The sequence below is a fragment of the Pagrus major genome, chromosome 3, assembly GCF_040436345.1.
Source record: "Pagrus major chromosome 3, Pma_NU_1.0".
NCBI lineage: Eukaryota > Metazoa > Chordata > Actinopteri > Spariformes > Sparidae > Pagrus > Pagrus major.
In genome coordinates, this window is record NC_133217.1 from 11,060,986 (window position 1) to 11,079,960 (window position 18,975).

Sequence of the window (18,975 nt, forward strand, 5' to 3'; positions counted from 1 at the left end):
TGTGTGTCTATAGTGGCACAAAATGAAGTAAGTAAAGCCTGACCTTTGGCTCTGACAACACAGTCCTATTTATTCTTTAATGGAAAAGGTTAAACCACACCCTTGGATCTGTCTGAGTCTGATGTACGGCTTGCTTACATGGGAACTCTTCATCCTAATGTGTGACATTTCAGCGCGAGTCCAAATTATGCATTTTCTCAGGACATTTTAGCCTGGCTCCTGTTTCAAGGTTTGCGAGACAGCCAACGTAAGTAGTTAAATGTGTGGCGGCGAAACTGCCCAAATCATTCAAGTTGCGTGAGACGGCGTGGGGGGTCAAGGGACCAGAATCGTGTTAATTCGCATCTGGTTTGTTCTGCCAAGGGTGCGTCGTGCAGCAGGATAAGTATCACTGTTAGCCCCGCGGAGCAGATTGAGCATTGTCTCGTTCCTGAACGCTGCGATTACGACGCCCAGACGGAGAGCCGGAGTGACATTGTGGGTTGTTGCATGTACCTATGAATAAAACATGGGGCATTAGCTTGATTAATATTGAGGAATAACAACGGGCAGTGGATAGTCTGCTGACCTTCCCTGAGTGATGGGTCTCAATTACATGTCTGCGTGTGTGTGTGTGTCTGAGACAGGGAAGGAGACAGAAGCTGTGTGTGCAGTCATGGATTTGCATTTGTGCAGAATCTTAACATTTTCCCAACAGTGATTATAAGAGTATTATAGTCCAAAACACCAAGGAGGACAAAGAAGCTGCATGAGCACGCATCTCCAACATTCATCCACCACGACCGTTGATATCTAACACCCCTCGAAAAGGCCTTTTGTCATCTTTTCGTGTGGACCGCTCTGGCTCGCAGACTTCTCGCTCCTGTCCCTTCAAACGTGGAGCAAATTTGCCGCCTGCTCGCACTCCTCTGACCAGCCGGAGAGACAGACAGCGATGTGGGATGATGAATGACGAACTTCTCTGTGAGACTCAGCCAGACATGATGCCAGCCCAGCCCAGCTCACTGCAGGGTGCAGCACATCTCAGCCTGCCTGTCTGCACGTATCTCCTCATTGCCGCCTCTCTCATTCCATCTCTCTCCGTCTTTGACAGCCCGACTGTGTCTGTTTCTGAAGCTATTCTTATCCCCCCGTCTGCGCTGCACACTATATGTACATCAGTGATCTGAGTGCGTGGGGAAGCTCTCGAAGCCACTTCACTCACCGCTGCCTCTAATCAAACCCTAGCTGACACAAGCCATTACTCCAAACACGGTTGCGTAAACACAAAGGAATCCCCAAAAGAAGAATCCAAATTTAGCCGCAGACATCTTCAAGTCAGGCACTTCACTTTGGGCTCTGAACTGACTGAACTGAAACAGACTGCGTTTTCGGGGATGATTTTGGCTTATTTTGTTTCCGGGCTTGTGGGCCGTTTGGTCCATGAAGGAATGCCTATTTTCCCTTTCCCTGAATTTTGCTAATATAATAAATATGAGGGTGAATGCATGAGGGTGGTTTCAAGGAGTGTCAAAAATTCTCACGCAGAGCAGAGAGAACAGAGGAAACAAGTCCAGGGTGGATTTGGCTCGCGGAAAATACACAAAGTCGACATTTCTTTCTGAGAGCAAAGCGAAAAACAGCTTGAGTCTCACCTTCTGAACAGACCGTGTGTTCGGCGAGTGTGGCACGATGATTAAAACAGGGAGAGCAGAGGGGTTGCGTGCGTTGACCTTTAATCTGTGCTTCTGCTTTTGTGTATCGTGCACTGTGTGACTGCTCGTTTCATGTGTGTGTTTGTGTTATAATGGTAGTTGTTACTGACGCCTCTTTGTTGTGTTCATTTCTCTGAAGAGAAGCAGTATGGGTGCAACTCAATCGTGTGTGTGTGTGTCTGTGTGCAGATGTGCAAGTCGTGATTGTGTGTATTTCTAACACACTCCTTCACATCTCTTTAGCTGCAAAGACACAGTCAGGAGAGCCTTCAAGCTGCAGTATCTGCACTCCCCTATTGAAAATCCCTGTATGCATTTGCATTGATTCACAGAGAGGAATCTAATCTGCAGAATTGTTTATGTTTTTTTCTGAGCATTATATATTTAACACCCTGTGGATAATTGCATTTCCCGGAAATCCTCCAGGAAAAAGCCTAAAACACTGAATGAGGCTTGCTGTGTGGATAACGCATGCACAAATTACAAATTGAAAACCTAATGAGGACTCTTCTCAGCCTTTACTTCAGTTCTTCAGCTGTGTAAATAGAGCATCACACACAAGCATGAGTCACATTCTGCATTTCCTTTTGTTCCCCCTTTGCTTAAAATACTCTAGAGTTAAGCTGGTGTTTAGATCTAAACACCGCTTTCCTCATGCTGTGCAGTGATGATCATTCCACAGCACAAACACAGGGAAAATGAACATCCCAATTCATATTGCGTCAGCAGTCACGGTCATCCCATGCAAAGAGAAGCGGATTCTCCTCCAGCACACCAAAAAATGTGACACAAAATGAGGCAAAAAGAGGATTTAAACTGAACGAGAGAACTGAAAATCTGATCCCCTTTAGCTGTTTTATCTGTTTCCAGCACAGTGACTTGTAGAAGTTAAAAGGGGAAACCTTAAACTCACCTCACTTGAGCAGATTTTCTCGCCCCGGTGAAAGACACAGATGCTGAGGAGGTTCGCTGTTCCTTCCTCGGAGACTGAATCGCAGCTCCTGCGCTCCTATTTAACACAGCGTCAATAAAAAAGAAAAACAAACTTTTTCTTTTTCTTTCTTTCTTTCTTTTTTTTGTGTGCATCCACGGTGATAAACGCGCAATAAAAATCAATCAAGTGCTACTGCTGCCGCGGCTTTGCCCAGGTGTGCACCGTTTTATGAGCTGGGTTAATGACCGTCGGTGCGCGGTGGAGGAGCGCTGGGCAGGCAAGGCGCCGGTCTGCAGCCGATCTGAGCGGTGACAGCTGACTGGCCGGTAATCCAAGAGCGTCTACCAGCCTCCCGTTTACGCGGCAGAGCGCGTGGTGGTGGAGCTCCTCCTCGTCCTACCTCAGTGTGTGTGTGTGTGTGTGTGTTACTGACACACACAGCGAGCGGGGGACAGCATGTCCACCGCCTGTGTGCCACTGACATACAACAAACATCAGGAGGAGAAATGATGATGTGATACAGCTCAGTCTGCCTGTGGTGCTTTGAGAATGATTTATAATATTAATATGATTAATAAATGGTTAATTTAATCTGAAATTGAGCGTAATGTGTCTCCTTTAAGTAAAATAAATTATACAGATTTTTACATGCATGTATAGACTGTTTACTATGGGTCGACTGATTATCGACTATCATATGCAATATTCAGCAAATTTCTGATTATCCGAATCACTATATATATTTTTTAATCTGATTACTGATTCAAAGAATCGATTTAAACATACTTTGTCTTGGATGCAGGCTGTAATCTGCAAAGTTAATAGTAACTAAAGTTATCAAATAAATGTAATGGAGTAAAAACACACTATTTGCCTCCAAAATGTAGTGTAGTGGAAGTACAGAGCAGAAAATGAAAATACTCAAGTATATACAAATACCTCAAAATTGAACTTTAGCACATTACTTGAATAGATGTACTGATATTCCATCACTGGTTTTTCCATATTTATCGGATATGTATGTATGTATCGGTTCCAAATATTGGTTACTAGTCATCGATATCAGTGTTGGCCCTGAAAAAACTATATCTGTCAATCCATATTGAACATTCGTAAATTACATCGACTCCTTTTCCCTCAGAAAAAAAACCCCAAAATCTACCAGTGCTAAAATATTTTTCATTTTAAAATTTTAACTGCAGAACACAAGATGGCTCCCACCTCACTGGAAAGCCTGGTCTCTACATCACCATGTATAAATTATGGAATACGTAGGATCTGCTGTTGTTGATGACTCAGTAGACTTTATAATCGGGCATGATGGAAACGCAGGAAAAAGTATTTCTTAAATGCTGTGACATTAGTTGATTAGTCATTACGGTTCATCTCATTGCCATTTCCTCAGTATTTTTTTCTTCTTCTCATCACCACTGTGCGGATATCATTTTTCCACTGTTTTCGATAACTCATATCAGCATGGGAATAAAAGCCCAGGCTCTGTATTTATTCGACAAAGCTGCAGACCAGGTTGATTACCTGGTGACGACAGATGAGTTGTTGGCAGATGTTGTCCAAAATCCAATTATCATCCTAACAGTTTTTTCTGCAATTTGAGACAGTGTGTCAATTTTGTTTTGAAGTAGGGAGATTATTATTGATCTGTTTTTTAAAGGAGTGTTACTTGATGCATCAAATGAAAATAATATTCACTGAGAGCATAAAGCAGATGATTTGACTATTAGAGGCCTGCTAATTTTCTTGCCTGGTAGTCAGACGTACCATTTAGATAGCTGGTGGTGTGTTAAACAGAAAACATCTGTGGTACAACTCCTTCGGGAGTCCTTAAGAAACAGGAAGTGTTCCTCATTGTTGTGTTTTTCTTCCACAAATTTCACTTTACAAGTAATTACAACACAACCAGCTAATGATACACCACAACTTCAACACTCATCCTCCCTTATCTCACACACACAAACACTCCCACACTCACACATACTGACAGACATGTCAGCGGTACATGTAGCTGCATATTTATAACACATTATAACACTGAAAGACATGATGAGGCTGTCACATCTAAAGCTGGGAGATCTGCAAACAAACAGTGCTGCCTTCAAACGGGCACAAAAGACGGAGCATCCACCCAGGAGAAGGACAATCCACCTGGAAATGTTCGCCATCTTCCAAAGCTGTCGGCTACGTTTGACATGCACATCTGCACACATACATTAATTAGATTAAACCTAAGTCATACTATATGACTGCATTTATGTGGACCATAATATTACACTAATAAGTGAAACAATAGACCGATCAGAATTAAAAATGCCTCTCTTTGATAATCCATTAAAAAAAATGCCAAATATTGTCAGCTAATAAAAATGTAAACCCTCAATCCGGTCCTGAGGGTAACATAGGTGACATGACTAACTTCTGGGCGGGGGGAGGAAACATGGAGAATGTTTGACGTGACAACTCAACTGAAAGACCTTTTACTCATCGCCTAGAGTTAGAAGTAGATCTGGTGTAAATCCCATGGGAAAAAGTACAATTTACAACAATACCAATATCAACTTTTATAATCAGTTTTTCTGTTGTTACCACGATCATTTCACCCAAAAGACATTAAGAGGCTCTAGCCAGCTACTAAACTGCCTATGAATTTGAAATTTCAATAAGACATATGCTGAATTTACGAGAACTTGGTGCTCAGTCGATTGCTAAAGCTTATTTTGTTCACGTAAAAATCCTAAATCCAACTAAAACATCCAAGAGGCTCTTTGTCAGTCATTTTAGGCGAGAAGTAGACAATGGACCAGAATTGCAATTCATATTTGATCAGCCTTTGTTTTCACAATACATGAACAACATGCTGACCACTTCCTGTTCACCTCCTTTCACCATTGCAGCTAAACATGTAAAAAATGTTTCTGAACACAATTTAAGGCAAGAAATAGGCAGTATAGTAACAGAATATTGGTTTATAGTTTATCAACACTGCCTAGTTTAGACAGTTTAATCGGAGTTTGGTGAGAAGCCCCTCGCTGGCTTTTTCTCTCTCAATCTCACTATACTCTTTGTGTCCATGGATGGGTGCATACCAAATGCAGAACAACAATCTGTAGTTGATCCAACAGACCCTACAGTACACCAGATGACACATTTTACATAATTTGGCTGATTTTTGCGTGGGGGGGCTCTGGGTGCAGGCAAAATGCAGAGTTTACCATTGTTCATTTGCATACACGACCAACGCTGTAGTGATACAAAGCTGGTTGAAAATCAGCAAGGCTGCCATTTAAATGCTTTGGGGCATGAAAACATACATCTTATCAGATCGCTTTATTTAGCATCCATGTAAACAGTTAAGTTGGAGCCTCTGGTCAGAATGATTTCAGTCGGGATAAAGAAATATTGACCACATAACCACAGCTAGTGACTTTCCAGCACCATTTGATTTTATGAGAATTCTGAGCAGGGAAAGATTATTAATTCTTTTTTTGGACAGACTTTACTCTTATTCCAACCTCAAAGGATTTTCTCATCTTTTTTCCCCTTATGCACACCTGAATGAAAGTCGTTCTGAATATGCAGCACCATAAACCCCTCCTGGCACAGCCCTCCCACTATGACTGGTCACATTTAAAGTCTTGCTGCAGACAGCAATGTGGTCAGAGGACACTTCCACGAAAAAGCGAAAGCCCTCTCCACTGAATCCCCTCATTATGGTCAGTCGTGGTGACGATGGAAGGTGGTGAGGCAAATGGAGCTTGAGGGAAGCCTCTTCTGCGGGACATGCTGTGATGTGAATCTAGAGGATAATGATGCAGGAGTAAAGGCTGTGTGAGTCACAGTTTGAATTTAATAGGATGTCACTGCATCACATTGTTGCGTGGAGGAATGTGGTTTTACAGAAGGAACAACAGGAGAGTCTGGAATGATCGTTAGCGCTGAAGGACAAAAGATTGTGGTGCGCTTCAGTTAATGATGCTCTATAAAAGAGAGACCAGAAGCATATGAGATGAGGTTTCTAACTGATTGTTTTCACATCTTTTCAACTGAATATCCAATAAAAACAAAAATACATATCAACAAAAACATTTTGTATTTCTATTAATTTTGTACGAACATGTGCAGCTCTTTGGTGTCTCAGCAGGGTGTTACTTGAATGACTGATGTCATCTTTTTTTGGAATTAAATTTTTCACCGACTCTGTGCATTTATTGAGTGTTTATCTGTGATATGTCACTCGTAAATGTCTGATTTTTATGCGTGCTTCCAGCTGTGAATCAGGAAATGCGCCCTTATCTGAGTAAAATCACCAGTTGCTGTCTTCTCACTGATTTATCTCTGAATGACATAATCACTTTAGTCTGTCTCTGGTGCTCAGCTTGAGGCGAGATTAAACTGGGCAATAAAATAGAAAAAAAGAGTAATTCATTAGATTTCAGGGTATGTTTTTTTTTTATTGTTAAAGCAACTGTAGTCAATGTTTTGTTAACAGTTCAAAAGTCTAACTTTACAAGAAAGTTTTCACTTGTGGCGATATATATACCTAGATAATCAACTGGAGCGTTTAAAGGAGACATATTATGCTCATTTTCAGGTTTATTTTTTATTTTTGGTTACTACTAGAATGGGTTTACATGCTTTAATGCTCAAAAAACACATCAGTTTTCTCATACTGTCTGCTGCATTGTATTCCCCCTCTGTTTAAACAGCAACAAAGCAGCTGTGCGATTGTGTGACATGGTGCTCAGTGTGATGTCACAAAGTCACGGACTAAAGGCGGGATTACTGACGAGGCGTTTCAGGAGCAGTGTTTAAACATTGATTAGCTCAAGTTTTGGTTGTTTTGGTTTCTTTCGCTGTTCTTAACCCCATTTCTAGCGGTGAAAGGCAGTTCTTGTAACAACTCTTGTAACCTCACCATACGCTGCCTCCTAGCAGGACCAAGTTATCGACTTGCTTTTGTGCACAGTGGAGCATGTAGCCACTAATGCACCAGATATTTTCCTAAGGAGTTGGTGGAGACCTAAAACAGAAGTGCAATGTGAATATTGTGATTACATTCATCAGATGGCCAGCAACATTTCTAAATGAATGATAATGTTGCTCTGTATCTGTTGGATTTTTAACTCAGAGGGAATGATTACAGCAACCAGTAACTCTTTCAACGTACATATTGGCAGGTGAGTTTATATGGTACTTTAAAAAGGTGGTTGCTAACAAGTGGTTAAATGAGACTCAGCTACTCACTACATCTTTTCAGGCAGACATCAGTTGCAAACTATTCTGACTCTAACTGTAGATTGATCAATTTAAAGTGTGTATAGTATAGTGTAGTGAGACACAACACTATACTATAGTGGAGGTGATAGTTCATTTATAGCCTACGGTAGCTTTTTACTTCTGGCGACTGCATTTACACTTCAAAAATCAGAAAAGTGCTGTGATCTTATCTTGATGAACAAAGGCTCGGTATCATAAACTTGTGTTTGCCACATAGTTTATTCCTGAAGCACGATATACCTTTAAGATAAAGTTGTAGCAGTGTGATCAGTTGGTTGATTTCAACATTAGAGTCTCCTCCTTCTGTCACAGCACTGAGCTTTTCTATTAGGAGTGTTGCCAGTAATTTTAACCAGCAAAAACCTCATGTATAAGCATATCTCAGACATTACAATAGGCATTTTTGCACAAAGGACATTTCAACTAGACACTACTGTGAAAAGTAATCGATCTGCTGTAAAATACTTGTATTTATCCCCATATATATGTCTTGCACAGGTACAGTAAGTGTCATGTCTTTGATCAGCCACCAAAATGTCTGTAGTTTCTTTTGCAGCAGGTATCACAAAAGACAGATTGTTCCTCACCTTCAGTTTGCACACAACCTGCTTATTCAGGCAATTTTCAGCCCTCCTGTTCAACCCTCTCGTGGGGAGCATGAGGCGGGTCAGCGTTCCTAAATGTAATATGTATTAAAAACCCATCATTAAGCAGCAAATTCAATTGTGCCAACGTGTCGAGCTGCTGAGTCTGCAGAGAGCTGCCGAACACGGGCTCAATATCAAGTCTTCCACCTCTGGTGAGCTGGTAATTGAAGCGTACAGGTGAAGAAGAAGAAGAAGAAGAAGAAGAAGAAGAAGAAGAAGAAGAAGAAGAAGAAGAAGCTCCAGCTCAAATTGAAATCTTTACTGTTATTCATTTCATAACTTTTCAACCATGCCGGGAGAAAAAAAAATAATCATCATCTGGCTTAAGGGGAAAAATTGGCATCTGTATTTGTTCGTTCTGCTCAAATCATTTTTAATCTTCCCGACCTTGATGAAAAAGGATTCTGGCACATTTGCAGCAGGGGGGAAGCAATAGATTTATTTACAGCTATGACTCATCTGCTGCAAAAAGAGATAGTACACTCAAACAACATAAGCACAGTATGATTGTTACAGTAGAGCATGAGGACGGTGGATGGGGTTTATTCAAAACTTACACACTGAACTCTTCTAGAACCAAAACCTCACTCACAGAAACAAATTACTGTTCACCTCAAAAATCAATTACTGAATGTCTACCGAAGGCAGGGTGGAGGAGTCATTAGTTAACCTCCACTACATGCACAGGTAACACACATGTTAACAAATGAATCTCCTCCTCTTGGCATTTCTCCGGGAATCAATTGGTAATCTGCAAAGGCCTCCAAAACACCTCAGAAGAAGAAGTATGGAGTTCTCCGACTTGTTTAATTATACAACAGCTACATGTGTTTGGCAGCCAGATGGACAGCCCAGATTCTCATCACCAGACACATCAATCTGAGGTGTATGAGGATATGAGGGAGAGGGAGGGCTGAGATGTTTCCCCAACAGAGGGTGATGGATGTTGGGGAAACTGTGATGCCATGTCGTGGCGGGGAAGCCTCCCGACATGTTTGGTCTACAGTTTAAACAGACCAAACTCTGACAGTCCAGAAATAATCTATCTTAGAATAAAAAACACACGTCAATTTGCATGCAGTGTGTTACTCCTGTGTCCTGAGGGCTAAAATAACCCGACACAGTTATACTGCTGTGATTTAATGCAGCAATTAGGGACGTCAAAGGGTTTGCAGGTTAAAATAAAATGGTCAAGAGTTAATTAACAGGATGGGAAAACAGAAAACAATTTCTTTGCTAGACACATCTACCTCTGTTTTACTTTTGTCTTTTGCTTTAATACTTGCTTTTCCTTATGAAACACTTATTAAAACAAAGTTTGCACCAAATTATTTTCACAATTTAAAAAATTGGAAAAAGGAGAAAACAATAACTCCCTGGTTTAAACTGGTAATTGTACAATATGCATCATGTGACACTCATAGAACCAGTGACTGAATGAAGTACATTTTCTCAAGTACTGCACTTATGTCAGTTTTAAAGCAACATTATGTAACTTTTTTTTACCTTAAAAGAGCAACTTGAAAATCATGTTGATGGTACAGTGTCTTGTAACAGGGTGAATGGCGTCTCTATCTCAGCCACTCTGCCCCCCCATCACTTGTTTCTGCACTATGTAACTTCAGTGAGAGGGTAGGATCACAGCGTTACATACATGCTTACTTCAACATACAAGTTTTCAATAACACTACTATGACATCATGAGTTTATGCACCTACATTATGTCTGACAAATTGTTACAGACCTGTATTGTATTTGTATTTGCGACAATGGTGTTACACTCAGGAACTGTTGGGGGCGCCAAATCACACATGATGCAATTTCTACATAACGTTGCAATTTTGTGGTACTTGAAGATTTCCACTGTCTGCTACTTTATACTTATACTCACACAGGCAAACATGGTACTTTTTACTCCACTACATTTATTTGATAACTTTAGTTACTAATTTCTCTGCAGATTTCATGCTGCATCAGAGCCAAAGCAGTTTTTAATGAATTTACTTTCTCAGAAAGAGGATTAAAAAAAACAATACTTGTACCAATAATCAGGAGAATTCTTAATACTGAGATAATACCATGCCGATAATCAGTTGACCCGTATTATGCTGTATACACATGTGTAAATATATGTATCATTTACTATTACTTGTACTTACCTGATACTTAAATACATTTATTGCCAACAAATTACTTTTGATACTTAAGTGCATTTGATATCAGATCCTTTCAGACTTTAACTCAAGTACTATTCATATGGGTGGCTTTCACTGCTACCAAAGTAACATTTTAAAGGTGCAACATGTGAGACTCTTAATTTAAAACATTAAAAAATAAAGTAAGTTTATCAAAAGAAGGTGAAGAAATAAGAGTTGAGACGTTATGTCGAAGAAATCTATGTAATGTGTTGCAGACATATCTACTGAAGTTAGCATGCTAACCTGCTAGCCCCATCCCGTTCTTTCTCATAATGCCACTCACAGCTCCCAGTCTGGACCACCAGCCGCACGGCTAACTGAGCTAACATGCTAACAGCAGCTACAGTTAGCCGCTACAGTTAGCAGCAGTTAGCGGTTACTCTGGTGATATGCCGCCCCCTATTTGTTTGGAGTATGAATTTGAGAGGTGGCTAAATCTTAAACATTGCACCTTTAACATGATATCTTTATTTTTACTGAAGTATGACTTTTTGGTACTTTTTACAACGCTGCACAAAAACTTTTTTATTTTGTTAGTATAATGTACAAACAATCATTTCAATCAGGTTTCTCTCTATTCAGCATCAGCATGTATAAACCATTGGCTCACTTCCTGTTATAATAGCTTAGAGTTTGCATGAGTAATCCCAAAGTTAGCCATCAATCTATAGACAGGGCTGTTTTGTTTGTTGATAACATCATGCAAAGCAATAATGGATTTCCTGTTTGCTTTGCGGGTATTGTGCATGGGACAAGATTGATCTGTCTGAAAGAAAAACAGTAATATAAGAGCTCAGGATTTAGTTTTCTTCTGAGGAGATGTGTCTTTTAAATATTCAATTCATGCGCATACATCCTTCAATGTCAGCTTTTATATCTGTCTAAATGAGTTGCTTCTGTGCCATAAAAACAGAGAGGAAACTTGTATACCATATAGCTGGATCTCCACCCGGTGGTTTTTATGCTCTCATGCTGCCAAGAGCACTCTGTAGGCACTGCTCACTTCAGCGAAGAAGATCCACCTACAGAAACAGATTGTACAGAATAAATGCTGCTGAGTCAACAGTGTGAAGCTGCACAGCGTGGGTTGATCAAGTATTCAGAAACATATAGTAACTACAAGTGGCTCCAAAACTCTCTTCTGTCTGGGGTTTTTTAGTTTAATTAAAGCAGTTAGAAAAACAGCTAATTGGCTTACACATTTAGCATTAGGTAATAGTTTTTATTATAAATAAATGGAGTGTATTTAAACATACTTGAACCCATAAATAAAAGAGGTCAAAGTTACATTCTTTGTTGTTGTTGTTTGATATGTAGAAGTGCCACCAGGGGGCGTCTAAGATACTCCCCTTCACCTACAACTACAGTACAGTGATGTATTAGCATACTCCATCTACAAGTACTTAAAAGACATTCAGCAGTCACAAATCCAAAGAATATTCCTGCCTGACAAATGGCCTAAGGTAGCATCCTACATGGAATTAATCTCATCTTAAATGAGAGGCATGTTTCAGTGTAAACGGCCATTAATCACCTTTGAGAATGAGGGACAGAATTACCCTGCCTAATGTACTGCAGCTAATGAAATAACCAGAGCAGGATCAATTCATCTCGAGCCCTGTGAACTACACCGAATCTTCTGCAGTCAGTATTATATTGCCACCCATTAATGGTCCGATACATAGTTTTGTTATAATTAAAAGTTAACCACTGTGTCCATTTGTGCCATCTCAAACATTTGTCATGTCTATCAGTGATTAAAATACACTGAGAGAATATGTTGCTACAAGGTATAATTGAACTCAAAACAAAGGATTTTTCACTTTTAATATCATGCGCGTCAGAAAATAAGAGAACAGCTCACATCTCATAAAGTATTGCGTGTCCACATGTTTTGCAGCTTTCTTTTTTCCCTCTGTCTTTCTTTTTTTTTCTTTTTTTATCTTTTAAGAGCAGAACAGATCCTATCAGGAGAGCAGGATACATTACAGTCAAATTGAATACACGTCTTTCTTATGCTGCCGTCATAGCACGAACACATATGCAAAAGAAATTTGCAGCAACGACACAACATAAAATAAATAATAACAGTGTTGTAGAAAGTACCCAAAACTTGAGTGAAACTTAAAATATTGTGTGAAAATATCACTTTGGTAGAAGTGAAAATCACCTATGTGAATAGTACTTGAGTAAAAGTCTTAAAGTATCTGATATTAAATGTAGTTAAAGGTGCACTGTGTAGTTCTGGGGAAGACATTTTAATCAGAAGAGGAAGATCTTAAGTCCTCAGTCTACTCCAATACAGGTTATAGCTGACCGCTATTTTACAAACTTATGTAAGGTTCCTTGTGGTTGAAGCTTTCTGCAGTTTTAAAACACACCATTTCTTCTATTTTTACTCATTAAAACATCAGAGAAGAGAAAGTTTACCTCAAAGACCACCAATAAGCTCAACCTCAGTTCCCCCAAAACCAGCAGTACTGATGACTTTAAGATTATTTGCCTTTTGAGAAGCAGACTGCAGACTGTTAGGATGACATCGTCTCTCATATTGCTATCCAGCAGATGATTTATCTTTGCTTCTTAATAGCAAAGGGCCTAGCCAGATGTATTACCTTATATTACTATTTATAGCCAAGCCAGATGGGTGAGCAATCTCCTTTGATATCTTCCATAAATATTTATTGTCTGAAAAGTCACACAGCGCTTCAACTATTCTATTATAAGAGATGGAACAAAGCAGGTTAGATTTAGGACAGTCAGAGTATTCTGGAAACCTGGTGTACCCATCAATAAATAGCCTGCTTTTTGATTTCCCTTGTGGTACATAATGTATATCATCTGATTATTGACAAAAACAAAAGGTGAATCTTAATTAGTCATTGAGCTTGGGAGAAAAATATGTGTGCATGCATTAGATTATTGCGTTGTTGTGTTTTTCACTATAACAACATTACAATTGCTGGAAACATTATCAGAAGCTCATGATTCACATTTAGTAAACATTCAGCTTCCCTTCCTCTAAACACGCATCTCTAATGAACCTGCAGCCGTCGCATTTTTTCTCGATGATTGCTTCCTTCCTGATTCAAGGCTACGCTGAAGCGACCGAGATAGGCCTGAGTGCCTCGCAAAGTATTGCTAGATAAGGAGGAAAGACAGCAGCATTAGTAAGGAACAGAAGAGGCCTAGAGATAAAGTGAAAGTGCCTGAAAGAAAGTGAAGAAGCGAGCCGAGCCTGTTGTTTTTTTTTGTTTGTTTCGGTTTGGCTGCAGTGTTGTTGTGCTTCGTGATAATTATTAATTTTCAAGGTTACGTGCATGCGCTGCAGTGGTTGAAGAAGTTGCAATCAACTCATTTTGAGTGAGTAAATGTCACTTTACTGACAACAGCAGCATAAAAAAAGACACAATACTTTATAAAATTCTGTATATTTTATCAAAATTGTGCTTATAAAACAGATAAGCATGTCAAAACCTTCACTATTATAAAAATAATAATATTAATAATGTATTATTATAGAAACAAACATTACATACATACAGTATCATAATACACAATCAGGAACATTAGTGCAGTAGTAACAAACTTCATCAACAGCATACAGTGAAATCACATTTGGTATTGCTCATAAAGCATCGCATACAAATACAGTGAAAATGTGTGTATGTGCCTCTAAAACTCTTCCAGTCTCCACAAAGAGACCTGGTCAACACCATTTTGGCATTAAACACAGTCGGTTTATTACATGTTAGTTTCCGTTAAGGAGCTTGTCCGAGTGAGAGTCCCTGAGAAGACATGGCCGACGTCTACGCCTGCAAGAAAGTGATGTGATTGTTTCGATTGTTTCGACTGTTTCGATTGTTTCGATTCCTTCTCATGCGGCGGACTTTTCCTTGAATTGCGTGGTTTTTCCCTCCTGGAACAAAAAAATATTGTAAATATTAAAATTCTGAGTTTAAATTTCTTCTCCAAGAGTCAGACTTTCCTTGTTTTCCTCTCAGTCACAACATAATGATTGGCTGCAGTGCGTTTGGAGGACACCAATCCCCTAAGTGTATTGTAGGTCACAGGCTCTACAGATTCCAAGAATTTTTTTAAGCCTGACAATGAAATCAACTGAGCTTTACTTGGCGTTCCCCCAATTCGCCTCTCAAACCAACAAGTTCTAACCGGCAACCCAATACAAGCAGTCATTAAATTAAAGAGTCTGCAAACTATCTTCTACAGTTACAGGCTTTGTTGTGCTCATTCCCCACTCACACACCTTTAACACACACGTCCGTGCAGCTCTGCCTCGAAACGAAGTTGTTGCTGCTCCCCCCGCAGCCCGAGTAGACGAACTCCTCACACATCTTGGTGGCTGTGTTGTAGTAATACCGAGGAATGGAGGCAGAACACTTGCCTTTGTCCAGAGGATCCAGGCAGAGCACAGGGACAGCTGTGGAAGAAGACACAGAGAACAATAAGCATCGTTTCTCCTTTCGTACTTTCACACTTTTTCACACGTGCGTCATGTTTCAGTGTTTTGTAACACCATTGCCACATTGTAGTCTACACACGCAGAGATGCCAGTCGCTTCAGGATTACTCAGTGGCAGCACGTCACATTTGTACTTACATTTCTTTGGACTGCAGTACTCCATGCAAGAGGGGAGGTCAAGGAAGCGGTTTGAATTGCCCGCGCAGCCCCCGTAAGAAAAGGTCTCACACTGCATGGTGGTCATGTTGAAGAAGTAGCGGTGAAAGAGGCCCCGGCAGGGTCCCTCATCTTTGGTGAACCTGCAGATTTGGGGAATCTCTGTGGAGGAGGGTGACAACAGTGGAGTTTGAGGTTAGATCAATGTGGTTTTAGTGCATAAAGAACAAAATCTCGACAGTTAAATACAGCCTACATTTATAACTTCCATAGTTTCCAGGGGACATTTTCAAATACAACAAACAAAGAGTGAAAAAACACACACCCAGTGCACTTTAGGTAACTTTCAGAGGTCACCATCATCTTAAGTGTTGCGCTCCTCCACATTGAATGAGGACTTACTTGGGATTCTGAAACACGTTTTCTGGCACTCCTGATAACTCTTGAAGTTATTGGCGTTTCCTTGGCACCCTCCATAGTAGAAAATCTCGCACTTCTGGGTGATAGTGTTGTAGAAATAGCGCTCAATTTCTCCTCTGCAAGGTCCCTCGTCCACTTGAAGGAGACACACGGCTGAAAGCAGCAGAGAACATTGTTACTGAGACACGAAACCACCGCAGAACAACAACAAAAACTGGCTTATGAAGCTTGTAACACTGCTGCGACGTATAATCACCAACCTGTCTTAACTGTAGGCGACAGCGCCAAGACGCTGTAAAACGAGGAAAAAAGTGCAAAGAGCGTCAATGTGCAAAACTCCATTGTGAAACTTTTTTGCTCCAAAGTCTTTTCCGCTTTGCCGACCATCCCAGCCACATCCAGTTTTATAGCCGAGCGAAGTGTTTCCCATGGGGAAATACAGGGGCGGGATGTAATGACTCATTTTCATACTAGTGTGAAACTCGATCAGAGTGCTGATGGATTCATTGATGACATCAGAGTGTCGCTTTTACGTTGTAAAAATGTGCGTAAAGGAGTGTTAATGTAGTGACTAAGGGTATGTTCAACCCGCTGTAGTAACGGGAGAGAAAGGTGAATTCCCTCTGCTTCAGGAGAGCAACCAAGTTGCTTCACTGGGCACTGAGGATGATGATGATGATGATGTACAGTGAACCACAGCATCCTGGTAATTTTTCCACAGAATAAGCGTCGTTGTGTCGGGACTGACACTCTTGTGCAACATTTACCGATCACTCGTCTGATCCATCTTGCCAAGTTCCCATCACACACCCCTCTGACTGGATCTGAATCCCTTCCAACACACACACACACACACACACACACACACACACACACACACACACAGAGAGAGAGAGAGAGAGAGAGAGAGAGAGAGAGACTGTCACTCTTATCTTTCATTTTTTTTAATGACTACAGCCTCCTCCAACATTCTTTCTTTCTATCAAATAATGACTTGGTCCACTAAACTCTGAAGGTTCTCACTCCTTAAACCTGAAAACAACATTATCTGAAAAGTAGAGAGAGTAAGTAGGAAAACACAACAATCAATGTTCCATCTATTACTGAGGGTGTTATTGGAAAACTGTCGTGCATGTCATGTTCAGACCGGTGATGTGTCTCCACCTTGACAGGTGGAGGCTAAATACAGATTAGCCATCTTATCAAAGTGACCTGATAAATGAGGCACCACCCCTTAACCCACTTCTTAATAGAGAGAGAAAAAAAACAGAGTCAAAATCACATAAATTCAAATTCAATCTGCGATCTACAGTAAAAATAAAAACATTTTTTTAAATCAAATCCAAAAGAACCCAAACAGACACCTGTGTGATTCACCATACACCATACTACAGACTCTGGCATGATCATACAGCAGGGGCCTTGTTTTAATCAGATTAGCGGATTAGGATTGTTTATGCGGATTACTTTATAACCCAGATTGAGGGCGAGGAGAGGGATTCTTCAGCAGGACTTCAGGGGTGAAGGACTGCTCCCTGTAAGCATCCGTAAGTAACATTTCAATTCTTTCAATTAAGTCTTGTAAAGTGTGAGTTTATATAGGGGTGAACATTTTGCCAATTAAAAGATTAATGTTTCCTTTTTTGGCAGACAATGCCGGTCATAAATGTAGATGACCTGACGGACAAGGACAAGGCTGTAATGGAAGTTACCCAACTTAAAATTGAAGTGAAACTTGAAAGGTGGTTGGTGAGTAATTTTTGCACCGAGGTGATGAAAATGTCAATGCCTTTGTAGTTTTTAAAGATACCGGTGAATGCATTTAATCCATGACAAGCAATTTGTCAAGCGAATATACAAAAGTGCAATTAATTCTACCCGGAACAGCATGTGATACTGAAATACATTTTCTGGATGAGACTGTCTCAACACCTTTTACCTGATCACTTTAGACATCTAAATGCTGTGAGGAAATCAAGGACTACATTCAGGCCGGAGAGGAGGAGGACATCCTCGTCAAAGGCATCCCAGAGGACAAGAACCCCTTCAAGGAGAAAGGTGGCTGTGTCATCTGCTAGATGGGACCTGAGGAGCTTTTCATATCTCAGATTAGCACCCAAGGACATTCTCTCTGCTGCCACACAATGGATTTTGCAGACCGAGAAGACTAGAAGGACATAATAAAGAAAGAATTTGTAAAACTTCACGAGGTCCTTTGTAAATGATTCCCTCATCTTGTGGCCAGATTTGTAGCTTTAAAATTTTGCTCTTTGAAAAGATGCAATAAATGAGAGTTGTTTTCGGCAACAGTTATATAATGCTTCTCTCTCATGTGGTGTATAGTCTGAGAAAACGGGTCCGTATTGTTGTTTCATACACAGAAGCAACTGTCATTAAATGTGCTTGTTTATAACTCAGCCTGTCTCCATCATTCATTGTGGGAAGGAAGCAGATACATCTTCATAACTTAGTTTGCATACATTAAGACTTTACCAAACCTCCTCTCATACAGTTTTATAAGATTAATAACATTTCTGCAGCATACGTCATGGTAAAGACTTCAGACTTTGCTATTTTTTTGCTCTTTTCTCTATAGTTTCAGGTTTTTTTCTTGTATTTTCCCGCAGTAACAGGCAGCTATTTGTTTTCTTTAATATGTTTATGAAAATCAAGTAGCAGACAGATCTGTAGTCGTTTCCTGGAATAGAGGAAAAAGCGCCTTAAATTTCCTTTAAATGGGTGCAAACAATCAATTCTACTGGTATGATCCTTTAAGACAGCTGTTTTTAACCTTTTTGCCTTATGATCCCCTAAAAATGAAGCCTGTCTCTTTGTGACCCTTTGTTACACATTGTGTAGACGAGGCGTCACCAAAGAGGGATTTTCCTTTATAAATGATTAATTGAATGATTTCATTTCTTTTTAGAGGTCTGAAGAAGTAAAACTATTTTATATTTCACAAAAAATAGCAAAGGTTATGAAAAAAGAAATAAACTTATGATGTAGCTTATGATTTGATGTAGATGAAATATATTAAAACTACATTTTGTATTTGTTTAGTGGTGTTATTTCCCAGAATGACGGAATATTTAGAAGTCAAACCTTTCTAGCGTTTAAATGTTCCACCCGGGTTAATGTTTTAACCCGGGTGG

The 18,975-nt window shown here is 40.0% G+C and overlaps 2 protein-coding genes across 2 annotated transcripts; one reads left to right on the plus strand and one right to left on the minus strand.

The window, feature by feature from the left end:
* Positions 1 to 14,180: 14,180 nt before the first annotated feature.
* On the minus strand, positions 14,181 to 16,211 carry tfpi2 (tissue factor pathway inhibitor 2). The gene is made up of 5 exons (XM_073463095.1): positions 16,084 to 16,211; positions 15,806 to 15,976; positions 15,386 to 15,565; positions 15,033 to 15,206; positions 14,181 to 14,684 (listed from the first exon to the last, which is right to left on the minus strand). The coding sequence occupies exons 1-5, from the start codon at positions 16,208 to 16,210 to the stop codon at positions 14,575 to 14,577; spliced, it is 762 nt and encodes a 253-aa protein (XP_073319196.1). The 5' UTR covers position 16,211; the 3' UTR covers positions 14,181 to 14,574.
* A 1,265-nt stretch (positions 16,212 to 17,476) lies between these two features.
* On the plus strand, positions 17,477 to 17,901 carry gngt1 (guanine nucleotide binding protein (G protein), gamma transducing activity polypeptide 1). Its single transcript, XM_073463640.1, has 2 exons — positions 17,477 to 17,572; positions 17,776 to 17,901. The coding sequence occupies exons 1-2, from the start codon at positions 17,477 to 17,479 to the stop codon at positions 17,899 to 17,901; spliced, it is 222 nt and encodes a 73-aa protein (XP_073319741.1).
* Positions 17,902 to 18,975: the final 1,074 nt, after the last annotated feature.